Here is a 15825-nt window from a genome sequence, read left to right as displayed (position 1 = left end):
AATATTGGTTTGCTTAACATCTACATGTGTTTTTGGGCTGTATGTATCATTTCAGATTATAAAGTTCAGTCCTCTTGGAAGTGAACTTACACCTCCACTGTACTTTATAACAGAAGTGATAATTATTGCTAAATAAAACACACCTTTTTATCTTTCCATTGGTTGAAAACACCTGATTTTCATTTTAACTGCTAATCCAAGACGCCTTTGCCACTCACTGGTACATAATACTGTTGGTTTTTTTTAGGGCTGGACCTGACTATTTGAACATTCGTTCGCTACGGCTGTATCCGGATATTAATTTTGGTATCCGAATGTTCGCCCCTCCCCCGGGCGGACGTTACCGGGCGGAAAGAATATTCGTCGTTACTGTCTTCCCTCCACCTTCGGCCCACATCGGCTCATCTCGTCGTGTGATCACATAAACATATACACATATGTCTATGTGATCACCCCCACCCCACCCCCACCCCGTCGGACATTACAGGGCGGAACGAACATTCGGATATTCGTCTTTAATAGGGCCTGAATATTCGCAGGCCAGAAACCACTATTCGGGCCAGCCCTAGTTTTTTTTTTTTCCACGATAAATAAATTATCATACAGAATATTTTGTATCATTTGTTCATTTGAGGTTTCTTCATCTACTTTTAGGACCTGTATGAAAATCAGATGATGTTTTAGGTCATATTTATGCAGAATTATCATAAAGTCTAGAATATTTGGGAGCATTTATCGTTGATTCACTGCTGAATTTGCTTCTCTTTTCTAATTAACCAGAAGGAGCAGTTGAAGTTGCTTCTCAGTGCCAAAGAAAGAGAGGAAGGAGCTCGAGGCCCAGAAACTGTCAAAGTCCAGCTCCGCAGTACTTTGGTCAGTGACTCTGAACAATCTGATTTCTGATCCAAGGCTGGAAGCCGCAGGGAAATGAACGCATTTAAGATCTTTTTAAGTTGTAGTTCAATTTTAAAATTCTCTCCAGTTAATTGTCTAACCTAATAAACAGGCAAAGTTAGCTTGTTTACTTTAAAAATGATAATAATAGATAAACTATTAGTGCTTCAGCATTCTATATAATATTTAAAATATTTCTCTTTCAGCTGTTTCCAATGAATTTGTGTGTGTGTTTATTGACAGGGGGAGTACTCTGGGCAGTCAGTGATCAAAGGTCAGCTTCCTTCTGTTTTTTGGCTCCTATATTACATTTAAAGAGTCTGACGTGGTTTGAATGCCGTGTCTGTTGTCTTACAGGTAAAGAAAGCATTTTGGTCAAACAAGCCCACAGCCTGGATTCTGATCATGTAAGACTTTTTCTGTGGGATTGTTTCATATATATTGTAAATATCTGTACAGTGTTTGTGTGTAGGAGTCTAAGAGTTAGCGACGGTGAGCTTACAGCGGACTGCTTCTGCATTCAAATGGAACTGCTCATACAGATTTCAGACCTTGGTTGGATTTCTTGTTTCATTGCTCTGAACAAAAGATAATTGTAACCCGTTCACTCCATAATCTGTACGGAGTAATCAGTCTACAGTGAAAAGCTACACATCAGTGGAATTGTACTTGAAGTAACCTTACAGAAGCTTAAGTGATGGAACAGAAAGCACACATGTTCTGTTCTCCAAATTAAGTGGTAGCTTATCTATAAAGATGACTAACTTTATGTATTTTGCCACATTAGGTGTTTAATCGTATGGCTGTATTCGCTCTTTCTCTACAGATGCTCCAGAATCCTGCCATGTCTCGCTCGCTGTCCAGACCTCTGGAGAAGAGCCAGCCCACCGTCGGCTGGGATCTTTCCGGTGAGCTGGAGGCGCTCCGACATGAACTCGAAGCCGTGAAGAGAAGACATCAGGCGGCAGAGGAGGAGACTTCACGGCTTCAGACTGCACTGAACCGCAAAAACCGAGAGTGCCAGGAGCTGGTTCAGAGCCGGGACACCATCCAGAAACAGGCTGACCAGCAGGTCCAAGAACTGGAGGACGCCTTGGGGGACGTCCAGAAGAGGATGCTGGATTCTGAGTGTAAAGTCAAGCAGCTGCAGGCACATGTCGTAGCTGTGAAGGAACACTTAGGAGGCCAGGCCACCGAAGAACTGCGCGCCCAGCTCCTGGACGTCAAGGCCAAGTATGAAGGCGCTTCAGCTGAAGTGGGTCGTGTTCGTAACCGTCTCAAACAGAGCGAGAAAGCCTTGGAGGAGTACAAGAGCAGTGAGAGTCAACTAGCTGCTGAGACAGAGAGGCTGAACCAGGAACTGGGAGTTCTGACCGCAGAACGGGATGAACTTGCAGAAACCCTCGTAGAAATGGAGACCCAGCTGAAAGAGGCGCAGACTAAACACGGCAACACGGTGCCCGCTGAGAAGTTTGACAACATGAAGAACCTGCTGACCAACGCAGTCGATGAGAAAGAACGGCAGCTTGCAGAGCTGAGGGAAGACTACGACCGAGTGCTGGAGGAGGTGGCAGAGCTGCATCGGAAGCTGGACAGTCCGTCGTCTCAGGGCGGATCAGCGGCCGACGAGGAGCAGCAGAGGATACGGGCGGCTCTGGAAGAACAGAACAGTTCCCTGAAGAGGAGGCTGGTGGACGTGACCGCTAAAAGCCAGGCTCTGATCCATGAGGTGGAAGAGTATGAGGAGGAGAGAGATCTGCTCCGAGAGCAGCTGGATGAGATCAACAGCAGGATTGAGATGGACTTCATACCCTTAAAGGACCACGAGGAAGTTCGGACAAACATGGTGACAGCTCTGGAGGAGCTCGAGGACAAACTGGTGGAAGCCAGCGAGCGTTATGGAAAAGCAGAGGCACAAGTAGAGCAGCTTCAAGCAGAGAGGGCCACGCTGCAGGAGAACGTCAGCAGCCTGCACAGCGCCAGCGAGAAACATCAGAGTGAGATGGAAGTTCTGAGGTCTCAGAACGCTGAGCTGATGAAGAAACTTGAACTTTTGCAGAAGACATGTGAAGACAGAGATAAAGAGTGTGAGCAGCTGACTGCACAGAGCCAGACTCTGAGACAGAACCTGGAGGGACAGTTTGTTCCCAGACAGCAGCATGAGCAGGTGAAGATGGAGTTAAGTTCCGCTTTAGAGAGAGTTAAAGCTGAGATGTTAAAGACGGAGGCCAAGGAAAAAGAAAGTGTGGAAGAACTGAAGAATGTGAAAGAAGGAAATGAAAAGTTGAAAGAAAAGTTTGAAAAAGTTCAGCTGGAGATTAAAAAGGACTTTATCAGCATTAAAGACCACAGAGCTGTGACAGAGAAGCTGAACGCTGCTGTGGTTGAAGCAGAGAATCGAGCAAACGAAGCGTCAGCGATGTATGCATCGGCTCAGGAGGAAACGGTGAAACTCACTCAAGAACTGGAGGCCCAGAAGAAAGAACTAGACACCATTCAGGAGGCTATTCAGTCCAAGTTTGTCCCACTGACAGCAGCTGAGGAGAAAGAAACCTCTTACAGCACACAGCTGAAGGAGCTGACAGTCCAACTGTTGGAAATGGAAGAGAAGTACAACCAAGAAAAGACCGCCAGGGAGAGCAGCAAACAGGAGAAAGAGAAGCTTATAGTTGAGATTGAATCAGTTCAGCAGCGGCTGGACTCTGCTCTGGTTTCCAGTGAAAAGCACAAAGAAGTGGAGGAAGAGTTCAGCTCTAAATATGAGGAACTGAACCACAAGTTTGTCAGTTTAGAGCAGGAGCACCAACAGTTAACACTTCAGAAAGCTGAGCTTCAAGACCAGAATGCCCTCTGCAACACTCAGATCCAGAATCTCCAGGAGCGTCTGAAATCAGAGCTGACTCGGATAGCGACGTACGACTCGGAGCTTAAAGCTCTCCATGACGCCATGCAGCAGGCCCAGTCCGACTGCAAGAAAGCCAGAGAGGCTCAGCAGGAGGAGACCCAGAAGGTTTGTGTGTTGCAGAAAGAACTTCAGGAACACCGTGGGGATCACGCTGCTCTGCTGCAGCAGCACGCCAAGGCCAAAGAAGCTCTGGAGGCTGAAGTAGCGAAGCTTCAAGCAGATCTCCGTGAAGAGGAGGAGAGCAACACCCAGAGGGCCGAGGACATATCTGCACTGCAGTCTGAGCTCCTTCAGGCCACGGAGGCTCTCGAAGAGATTCGCTACAAGGAAGACCAAATGAACCAGCTGAAGAAGGAGAAGCAGCAGCTGGAGGAGGAGGCTGCCAACCTGAGCAACAAGCTGCTGAGCTTAGCAGAGGAGTGTGAAGAGGCTCATCAGGAGGCGACGCAAGCTAGAGAGGGTGAGAACAGCGCCAGGACGGAGATGGAGGCGGTTCAGGAGAAAGGACGAGCCATCGAAAGAGAAATTAGAGACCTGAAGGAGAGGTATGACGAGTCACTCAGCACCATCTGTGATCTCCAGAGGAGGATTCAGACTTCAGCTCAGCAGACTGAAGCCAAAGACAAGAAGGTATTAAAATTCACTCTGGAATTATTAGCGGGTTTCTCTGTGTTCAGCCACGTTCTATCGGTGTGTATGCTTCACTGCGGTTCAGTACGACTGAAGATAAAAAAATAAGAAAACCAGAGCATGTTGTTTTATCTCCAGTTTTCTGCTGTTTGCATGATAATGAAAAAGTGTGTTAATGTTAATTTGTGTGTACCTGTGTGTGTGTGTGTGTTTCAGATCACAGAGTTGCTGACGGACGTGGAGAGACTGAAGCAGGCGCTGAACGGTCTGTCCCAGCTGGCGTACACCAGCAACGCACCCAATAAGAGGCAGACGCAGCACATCGACACACTCCAAGCCCAGATCAAGAGCCTACAGCAGCAGCTGGCTGTGAGTGGACGCCGTCACACACCGCCGTGTACATCCCAGAATACTATGGAAATACAGGTTTACTGCACAGTGATGGCCTTTTCTTCAGGGACAGAAAACTACTGTAGGAGCTCATTTGATGTCTTAATTTTGATGCATTTTAAACTAGTTAGTGCAGTAACACATTCTGGTTGGTAGTTTTGCTTTTTGGCAAATCCGGTTAAAAAATGAGTGACAAATTGATAGCATTGTCTATTCTGGGTGAGTACATAGAAAAATAACTGTTCAGCATCTCCACCGCTGTGCTCCCATCTCTCCACACTTTAAAATAATAACCGCTGTGTCCTCTTCTTGTCTTCCTCTTCTCGTCTTTCTCCTCCCTTCGGCTCAATCAGGATGCTGAGAGGCAACACAGAGAAGTGGTTTCAATTTATAGAACTCATCTTCTCAGTGCAGCACAGGTACGTTCCTCTCATTAACAAGCCCGTATTATGCCTTATTGTCTTTATCGTGTTCCATCATTTTTGTGCCTGTTGAAGCCCGCCATAGAGGAAGTTATTCACTCCTGTAGAGAACATCGCCCCTCTCCTGCTTAGAACACCTCATTTTTCTTCAGTGGCTCATCATAGCGCATCCTCAGACAGAGGATGAGTCACTTCCTGATAGTCCACCGTTATTTCCTCACTGGAGCCACTTCTGCTACACATTCAGGTTCCATCTTTATATACGTGTAGATCTGAGGTTACAGTAAAAAAAAAAAAGAAACATTATTATTGAGGGACTTCTGAAGTCCATGGGATGTACACCCCCTGTCAAAAGTTTTGAGACACTTTCTCTTTCAAATAAATTAGAACCCGTCTCAAAACTTTTGACAGTGTATCTGCATACATTTTTATTAAAAGTTAAAAAATAGTGTTTTTATGTTCATTATGATCATGTATTTTCAAATTTCATAATTATTTATGATGGAAACAATCACTTATTAATAAAAAAATGACTGGATATCATTAAAATGTCAACTAAATAACCGTCCAGATATAATACCAACCACCTTCTAATCAGCTAAACGGTAATAAAATGAGCTGATTCAGAAATAGTTTGGATTGTGTTCTTTTATCAAGTTGAGATAATTGTGACAGATGTTTATTTGTAGACACTCTGTGATCTGGAAGTTGTAATGTGGAAATGATAAGCTGAGGATGAATGTGGATGAAAATGTTCTTAAACTTCAGGTTGTTCATGATGTTTTGTAAAAAGATAATTCCTTAAATGTGAACATTTTCAGAATGTAATTTTTTGCACTAAAACAAAGGAAAAAAAAATAGGAGTTGTTTTTATTTATAGGTTATTATGCTGTGATTTTACTGGTCACTGGAGATCAAACTGGGCTGAATGTGGAACCTGAACTAAAACAAGTTTGACACCTCTGATGTAGAGCGTTGTGAATCGATTGTTTGGAGCCGCCTTTGCAGATGAACTGAGAAAATGTAATGAGAGCTGTAAAGTCCAGTGAGAGCCGCCTCCAAAGAATCTAATCACATCAGGGAATATCAATTTATGTGTGAATGTGAATACACAGACAGTCAGAGCAACACATTTAGTGAGAAATGTGATAGAAATGAAATAACTGAAACATGTTTGCTCTCTCAGGGCCACATGGATGAGGACGTCCAGGCTGCTCTACTGCAGATCATCCGCATGAGACAAGAGTTTGTGTGCTAAAGCTTCAAAAACACGATGCTTCCTGCTGACTCAGATTCACCGTTTTCACCCCCTCATCTGTAGAATCGTCCCGCTGAGGCCCCTGTGGGTGCCCAGTGTGCGTTTGTCTGCAAATTTCTCCCTACAGGCTTTAGTGAAATCCATTTTTTGTGGCGTCGCTGCGCTTTGGTTCCCAGATATCTGTGTGCTGTGCTTACAGGTAAAGAACTGCAGCCTCTCCAGGTCATTTCAGAATAATAAGAAATCACTGCAAGCCAATGATCTGCATCAAAACTGACCAGTGGAAACCTAATCAGCTGCTATTATTATGATAAGTTCTACATTTCAGCTAAATAAATGATGCAAATCTGTTCATTACATGCAGCTTTAACTCTATAATCAGTAACGTGGAAGGTCCCTTTAATACACAAAGACCACTTTTCACATTCCCACCTGACAGTCAGCTCTCATGCAGCACGATTTCATATTCAGCCACCGCGTTTGGTAGAATTTAAAGGACAGGTTCACATGTTTTCAGCCCGCTGAGGAAGTTACTGGATGTTGTAATGATTCCTCCCACAGCTCGCACAAACTGTCAGGTACTAATTTATACGCAAAATCAATCTGAATGTTTTAATATGACGGTTTTAGAATGCGATGAAATGCACGAGCAATATCAAACACGGCAGAGGTGCATCATCTCTGCATAGGAGCTGAACAGAACATTTTTATTGTGTGCCTTCTGCATTGAAACGGAAGACTCCGTTCTGTTCAGTCTAAACCTCCTGATGGCGTGAATTTAAAGTCGAGTGGACGTGATAATCCTGTTCGGTTGACATGTTTTCAAAAGACTGAAATCCAGCAAATAAGTTCAAATGCTTTCAGTAAAATAAATAAAATGCCAACATTTTCCAGAGGAGTTCAGTTTATGTTGGCCGCAGAGATGCAGCGGAGTCTCTTTCATCCTGACATCTGTACTTCCTTTGTGAAAAAAGGATCGTTTTACTCTGAAGGGCCCTCTGTGGTTTCCTCTGAGCTGCAGGGAAGACTGCATTTGGTCGTAACTTCAGAAGAAACTAAATCCGATTGCTCGAAGCCTCATATCGACCCTGGAGTTAATTTTTGACTGAAGACTTGATCCCCCATCTCTCACATTAGAATAAGATTTGACACGGATCCCTTCGGAGCCAGACAGGATCACAGTAAATCAGTCAGTATTCAGACAGCGTTGGAGAAAACGTGAACCTCTCCTTTAACATCGCTCATGTCATTCTTTGAGTCCTTTGTCGTCTTCTGGAGGTCCAAACTAGTCAGATACCAAAGACCTGATCCAAATCTATAAACTACTTGCTGTTTTTCTCGCCGACTGTTGGCGGTACGTTTGGGAGCGCGTTCAGCACAGGTTGCAGTGGTCGTGCTGGGGTTGTGGAGTGGAGATCTCTTGCTGTGTCCTACAGTTTGCAGTGGCACGTCGTCTTTTTGTTGAAACCAGAGTGTCCTCTAGTGGTGAGACTTGGCAGGCCAGGTTGATAGAAACTGTAATAATCCTGCGGCCCAGAGGCAGGCACCTGTCGTTTTTTGCAGGCTGTGATATCTGCAAAGAGTAGAGATAAATTAACCATGAAGCTTCCGGATAGATGAGAGCATATGAAATGTGAACTGACAGCTTTATCTACTAATATCTGCAGGACTGCATTTAATCCAGGCCCCTTTTTAAAAGTAGCTTCATTTAATTCGTGCAGATCTCCTGCAGCGACGGTTGCGTCCCTCTGAGCCGCCTCGTTGTGACTCCTGATGGATGTAGTGTCGTGGTGTTGTGATTGTGGAGCAAGTCTCTCGTGCCTTTACACTGATATATTTTTCATAGCTTTGTACTACTTTAATTACAGTGTGACATTTCTGATATTCAGCAGGTCTGGACGTAGAACGGCACAAAACATGTTCAGGGTAACATTTAGTGTAGGATGTCCTTTAATAATCAAACAGCAGATCCCTTTATTTATGTGAATAAATCACCCCGTTAGCCATTTGAAGCACTCCTGTCCTTTAACACTCTTCACTAGGGAGAATTTCTTGCTCTGTTTTTATACTTCAGCCAAAAAAAACCTCTAATTTACATGAATGATAGTTTTTAAAAATGACACTTGTTGCATTTTACTCTGCAGATGTTAAGGATTAACACTGTTTTTATGGGATGTCTCCTAGCATCTTTCCTCTAACGTTAGCAGACGATGAACTGAATCCAGTTAAATCTCAATACAATAAATGTACTGTTTAACAAATCTGTTTGAACTGGATGTGTTCTCTGACAACAACATTTGTGTTTGTTAATCAATCATACAAAGTCAATAAAAGTGCCTAACATAGAAAACTACATCATTCTCTGTGCATTTTGTCGTTTCTACACTAAACATTCTGCAACATTAGCCTCACTAGTTTTACAGTCCAGACTGATTCCTCAACAGCTAAAGGATGGATTGCTGTGAAACGTGGTTTAAACACTCAGATTCTGCAGAGGAAGAATCCCACTGATCCATTGGTGACGTTCTGACTTTTCCTCTACCACCATCTGATCAGAATGTAATCCTTTAATCATGAACCAAAGTACTGGAAGACTAATGACTTTACATTGCTCAGCATTTTGTTTTATGTGTAAATTAGCTCACCTTTAACTGGAAAGCACTAAATGATGTTAAATATTCCATCTGCCTCCCATAAGCTTGTTAGAATTTAGCATTTTGCTCAAAGTACAGATCCACAAAGCTTTTAGCATGTTTAGTCTCTTGTCATATTAAAGGTTTCCACAACCAGCAGTGGAGTTTTATTGTTCACTCTATATAAAGATGGAAAAACCCTCTGTGATGTTTACTGAGGAGTGTTTTTAACCTCAGTGCGATGGCTCCAACTGTGACCATATTGGCACTATGTGACTTGTCCTAGCTCTTAGCTAATCTAAAAACTAGCAATGGCTATGCTAACGTCTCTGCCTGAGACAACCACATTCTAATGAGCTAAACATGAATAAAATGAATTTATTTAGAATTAGTTTTGATTGTGTTCTTTTGATTAAGTTGAGATAATCATGACAGATATTTATTTTTTGGCAATATATCACATTTTAGATGGAAAATAAATAAAATCACTTTCCACTAAGTTCCCCGTTCCAAAAACACCTCTCCAGGAAGTGTGTTCATTCCAGATCACATGACCCGCTCCACATGATGTCATTTCCTCCTGAAGAAAAGACTGGAAGACTCCGAGGCTTTCTGACTTATTATCCCTTGCCTCCACGAAGTGGAAAAGGGGGATATAGGTTTGGCCTCCGTCTGTCCGAGATGAAGGGGACAGCTTTTCTCGGAAACTATTACAGCTAGGATTACGAAATTCAGTGTGTAGCTTCACACCATGGACACCTTGATCAAGTTCGAAAATGAAACCTGTGCGATAATATTTAAGAGTTATGGCCCTTGATCACTATTTTGGATATAGACTCATAGACATCACATGTGGCGGGGGATATTGATGACCATGTCGTCTTGTTTAATATAAAGTAGTCAACAGGTTTACTACAATATCTTTAGAAATAACTTTCAGTTTCACTCAGTTGTATGTATAATATTTAGAAGAATCTTTCTCTAAGAATACCATGTGGTGTTTGGTTATAGGCGGCCATGTTGGTTTTAGGCCTGAAAACAGCAAAAATGTCAACTATGATACAAAAAGTCCCGCAATTTATATCTTGACTTAGCTAAAAAATACCCTACTTTATCATCTGGTTTACTCTAATTTGGACTATAATATACAAAATGAACATCATGTTAAATTTAAAGAGTCATAAAAGTAATGATTGAGACCATAAAGTCATTAGGAAATTGTTTACTGAGGTAATAAATCCAATAAGAAGTAATCATTTTTTCATGGAATTCTATACAATTAGACTTCTTTATGCAACCAGAGGAATCGCCCCTGCTGGCTGTTAGACAGAAAGCAGATTTAAGTCTCCTTTGGCGTTTGGTACAGAGGATGAATTTTTATACTTGTGTTGCTGGTATTCAGACTTAAAGTTATAAATAATTAAGCTAAAAAGATGTATGTAGCTGTCAGGCCTGAAAAATGAAGACATAAAGCTACAGCTAAAAAGACAAAAACTGCTTTTTGTGTCAGGCTGTAGAAATGTTTATTCCTGCTGTGAAGTTGGCTTTCTATGGGGACTGACTCACTTTTGGAGTCAGCCCCCAATGGCCGCTCTATAAAGTGCAGCTTTTGGCACTTTTTCAGCTCCAGATGTTGCTGCTTAAGTTCTACATAAACACAGAAGTCAGAACAGTTGTGGTTATTTTACGCACAGAGATTTGTGTATTTGTGTTTTTGGTTCCTACACTTCAGTTGCCGTTCATGAATGAGGCTTTGTTTCAAAAATTGCTCTCGAATGTCTGTGCAGCCGATCACTACATTTGAACTGCGCTGGTTGTGGGGTCACGTCAATCAAACCCGATCAAACGACGCTCACACAGTCTGAAGGAGCAGTTTGTTGCTGAGCTTTAAAGCTGATAGTCGCTCATTTAGTCATGAATATTTCATGTAACAGAAAAACAGCACGTTTTTTGGGCGCTTTGAGTGGAGTGTATGTGTGCTTTTAGCTCTCACTCCTCTTGTGGGAGCAGCTCAGTTCATGTGGTTTCACTTTAAGCACAATCAACCCAGGAATGAGAGCGAGTAGCTCTTTGGCACACAGCGCTCACTTTTATCTTTAAGCCTGTGCCTCTATTGATTTGTCTGTTGCTCTTTTTCTCTTCACAAGATTTATTTTTCATTAAAGCTCTTTCAGCGGGATGCTGAGAACAGAGGTCAGGGCTGTATCAGTTATCTCATTTCGGATAAATTCGTGGCGTGCACGGTCTCTGAGTGCAGGGGAATTTTTCATTTTGAAAGTATAATGTGGCTGAATTGGCCTCTGCTTTTGAAAATAATCAAGATTACTCATGCTGCAACAAGGGAAGAAAAAAAGGCAGATTAATACCACCTTTAATCAGAGTTTATGGGTGAGAGCTAACCCATCCGCTGTTCACACAAACATGCAGCGTGCACACACCCTCTAATTGATACAAGGCTCGTCCTGGGTTTGATTTCTTTGAGAAAAGCTCGCTGGTTTCAAGTGGCAGCCCGGCCTCCGCTCTACTCCTCCGCCTTCCTTGGTTTTATGATTCCTTTTTTGCGGTCTGCACTGAATAAACTGTTCTCAGCAATTATGGCAAATACAATTCAATCTGTTGGTAGATCTCTCTTTAATCTCATTTCCAGGCTCCTAATCAGTCCCATACATCCACTTGTGGCCGCTCGGTTAACCATTGTAACCCCTTTCCTCGCCGCAAAGAATCCCATCTTTATAAAATTCGTCATCCCCAGAAAGGATCAGAGACATTATTTATGTTGGAATGAGCCCCGGCCGTCCACTGCATGCCTCATGAGTGGTGAGCTGGCTGAGGAGCCGGCCGGGTGGTTATATACACATCAAATACACGCCCACGTCTCTGCTTGCAGTCCTCTGAGCTGTCACGAACGTTTGTTATCTCACACAGCAGTCTTCCACCTCGCCGGCTGCTCCTTTCTCCTCCCGACACTTGTTCCCCGGAGGAGCTGCTGCGCTTTGTCAGCCGTACGGAAAACTCAGAGGCCTCTCCTCGTATCTGACAGGAGCTCTGATAACGTTTGTTGTGACTCTCCCACATGTTAAATACTTTCATCACCTGTGCAGTTCTTCCTCTCCTGCAGATTAAATTAGCTGCTGATGCTTCTCATTAAAGGAAAGCTCCACTTATTTCTCGTTTGTCTCCTCTCAGGATGGACGCTTGAAGCATCAGAGTTAATGCAGCCGAACATTTTGTTCTGTCAAAACCTACAGTTACCCACAATGCACCGTCAGTCCAGGTTTGAGCAGCGGCTAATGTGGCCTCTGGCTGTGAGCCTCCAACTGAGATGAGGAGCCGGCATCAGAGTTCAATTTTTCATTTTCCAGCTTGTAGTCTTCATCAACTTCAGGCAGTTTGTGCAGTTTCCGCTGGAGCCTCATATATTGTAGAGTGGTGTTCCCCGAGACCTTCAGACACACTTTGATGTAAAATCAGTGGAATTTCCTTTAAAACGCAGCATAAACACACACTGCAGATGGCAGGTTCACTGTGTTTTACAGGAACTCTGCACAACCTGAAATTTCTTAAGAAATATAAGTTCAATCTCATCAACATTCAGCCTCAGTTTATCATTTCCACATTACAACTTTCAGATCACAGAGTGTCTACAAAGGAACACAACATTTAGTCACAGATATCTGGAACTGTGATGTAGACAACAAAAACCAGACAAAAAAGGACAAAAACATTACAAAATATTAAAAAAACGAGACACAAAATGACAAATTTAACAAATGACACAAAAGAAACAAAAGAGACAAAAAAATTGACAAAAAAGTTACAAAGCGAAAAAGATAGACACAAACACGACAAAAATTCCCAAAGCAAGACGCAAAATGAAAAAAATAGACACAAGTGACAGAGAAAAACAACAAAAACGAGAAACAAAACGACAAACCATGAGACGAATGACAAAAAGTCCGACAAGAAAAGATAACACAAGCAGGGTAAAATATGACAGAAATGAGACACAAAACAACAAAACAACAAAGAACTATCTAGTATTTACTTTATGATCAAATCAACTTGTCATGGTCTAGAAATTATTTTAAATTTATAGTTTTACTAATTTACAATCTGCAGTTAATGTCTTCTCTGTAATTTTTACACTTTGAGGGCCGGATTGGACCCCTCTGGAGGACCACTTTTGGACCACGGGCCTCATGTTGGACACCTCTGACTTAAATGGTACACATTCCACCCCAAACCTGGCGTTGCCTTCGGGGCAATTGCTCTTTCTGTCCTTACGTTTCCTCCTTCCTTCCTTCCTGCTGTTTTACCTTTCGTCTCTCATCCTTCCTTCCTGGGTAATTCCACGGGTCGGGCCCAGTCAAGAGGTCTGAGCCGTATTTGTCTCCCTGGTGTAATTGCTAACTATTTTTCTGTCACTAATAGGCCATTACTCAGGCAGCGCCGGCCAGCAGCTTGTGAGGCTACAGCGAGGGCAGCGGACACGAGGCCAGGGCCCCGCTTTTTTCATTAGTCCCTTGAGGAACTGGACTCCTCTTGCTCCGGGCCGAGACAGACGAGGCCCCTTTAATGTTTTTGCAGAGCTCCAAAGCACTTTGTTGCCTCAATAAAGTTCATTTATGGGATAATAAGGCTCTGGAGGACACATGGTGCTGATTTGAGCCGAATGGTTTCAGCATGGCTCACATTCCCAAAAAAACGGCGCTCTTGTCTCTCCGCCGCTCTCCGTCTCTTTCTTTTATTTCATCTTGTTTCTTTTTCTTTCTCACCTTCCTCCTCACTCCTCGCCTCACCTCCCCTGCTCTCGTTATCCGCCGTCATTTATTATTCCTTCTTTCTTACACTTTGGCAGTGTAACCGTCTGATCCTGGGCTGACCCTGGATTTGCACACCTGGGAATGAGTAGCAGCGAGGGGGCAGGAGGCCCTCTCATTTCCCAGGATTATTCCAGAGCTCTGAGGGGGGAGGTGGTGGCGGTGAGGGGTGGATGAGAGAAGAAGAGAGGCGATCAGAGGAATGAAAACCCGCAAGCCCCAAACGCTGGCAGAAGGATCAGGCTTTACATGCCAAAGCTACAGGAGAGCCAACAGCCGCGGCCTGGTGCTGAATCAAAGGTGTGGAAGTACATGTATGGGATACATGCGTTACAACAGACCCAGGACGGGTTAGGAAACACTCACAGATAGATTAGAACCAGAACCAAGCTCCTCTTATCCTTCTTGTTATTACACATGAGGCTTACGTGAGTGCTGGCCGTCTTCCCCTGAAACCCAGTCAGGACATCGTACACCCCTGCATGCTAAACGGTTTCATCTGACTTCAGTGTTTTTCTTTCCCTCATTAGTAGTTGGTTAACCGCTAATGCTTAGTGTATCTGCTCAGCTTTTCTTCCTCCCTTCATTGACTTAGCAAGAAACAGATGGGCCCGAAACCGCCACATCTCTCCCCCCCGACCATCATCCTTCCCCACCACTTCTCTTTACAATAATCTCTCGCTCTCAAACGGAAAATCGCCCCAGTTTTGGGTTTTGCATGTCTGCTCGCGGCGCAACAAACGAGACGGTGTATGTGGTTTAATAGGATAAGGCTTTTGGGGTTGCCTGGTGCTTGGAAACATGACGGAGGCCACCTCTGGCTGCTGCAGTCGTCTTAAAGACATCGGGTTAGGCCTGAGGGTGTTAGCTCCAGCTTGTTAGTGCGGTGGAAAAGGCTGTGTTTGATTCCATGATGAGGTCTGGATGAAAAGCTGCGAGTCTGGAGGACTGACGCTGATTTGATGTCGGCGTTTGGAGCCGCTCCATTTTCAGCTGCGGTATCTCGGGATGAAGTGCTGGTTGGGGAGCCAGTTCAGGCGAAACACACCGCTGACACGAAGGCTTATTACATGTAAATGTCAAAACTGTAACATATTAGTGGGGTTTAAGACAGACCGATAGAGAAGTGAGCTGTGAAGATATTTCAGCTTTGAACTTTCTGCAGAAGTTTCTCTGGCTACGTTCAGACTGCAGGGCTTAATGCTCAATTCTGATTTTTTTGTGAAATCCAATTTTTTTGCGAGTTCGTTCACATTTCCAATTAAATGCGACTTGTATGTGATCTCCTGTGTGAACCTCACACGACCCCAAAGTGTCCCGCATGCACAGAAGAGGACACAACGACGACACACAGAGAGCGTGTTCAGTGTTTACGGAAGTAAACATGGACGCTAACAGCAGAGCACGTCTGGCCATTTTAAAGTTGTTGTCCAGTCGGAGCCAGCATATTTATAACTTAATCATTTTAAGGAGAAGGTCAAGAAGGAAGAGAGCCAGGATTTGGTCCTGGCGTTTTGTGGGGCAGTGGCAGCAACGTCTGTCCAGAGAACTGTGTGGGTGCGGAGTTGCAGCCAGGAGTGGTGGATAGTGATGTGAGAGGCTTCACAGATGCAGACTTCGGCAGCCCAGAATAGTGACGTTTGTCGTGTACCAATGACGTATAGGTCAGATAAATGCGACCCGGCCGTTCAGACTGAAGTCGCATGGCAAAAGATCCGATACGTATCAGAATTAGGACCACATATCCAAGTGGCCTGGGTCGCATTTGAAAAAAATCGGATCTGTGTCGTTCAGACTGTCATGAAAAGATCAGATACAGGTCGCATAAGGGCAGAAAAATCTGATTTGGGTCACTTGAGCCTGCAGTGTGAAC

General features: G+C 43.8%; 1 protein-coding gene across 2 annotated transcripts in view; it reads left to right on the top strand.

The window, feature by feature from the left end:
- uacab (uveal autoantigen with coiled-coil domains and ankyrin repeats b) overlaps positions 1-8852 on the top strand; it is a 65296-nt gene extending 56444 nt beyond the window's left edge. For both annotated transcript variants that reach the window (XM_051936600.1, XM_051936604.1), the window contains exons 13-19: positions 781-873; positions 1138-1168; positions 1252-1301; positions 1721-4429; positions 4646-4798; positions 5173-5238; positions 6428-8852. In XM_051936600.1, coding sequence (XP_051792560.1) covers positions 781-873; positions 1138-1168; positions 1252-1301; positions 1721-4429; positions 4646-4798; positions 5173-5238; positions 6428-6499 — 3174 coding nt within the window. In that variant the 3' untranslated portion in view covers positions 6500-8852. The remainder of the gene's footprint in view (positions 1-780; positions 874-1137; positions 1169-1251; positions 1302-1720; positions 4430-4645; positions 4799-5172; positions 5239-6427) is intronic.
- Positions 8853-15825: the final 6973 nt, after the last annotated feature.

Source organism: Acanthochromis polyacanthus, chromosome 2 (genome assembly GCF_021347895.1).
Source record: "Acanthochromis polyacanthus isolate Apoly-LR-REF ecotype Palm Island chromosome 2, KAUST_Apoly_ChrSc, whole genome shotgun sequence".
Classification (NCBI taxonomy): domain Eukaryota; kingdom Metazoa; phylum Chordata; class Actinopteri; family Pomacentridae; genus Acanthochromis; species Acanthochromis polyacanthus.
The sequence above is the reverse complement of the archived record's forward strand: the minus strand, read 5'-3'. Positions and strand labels throughout refer to the sequence as shown.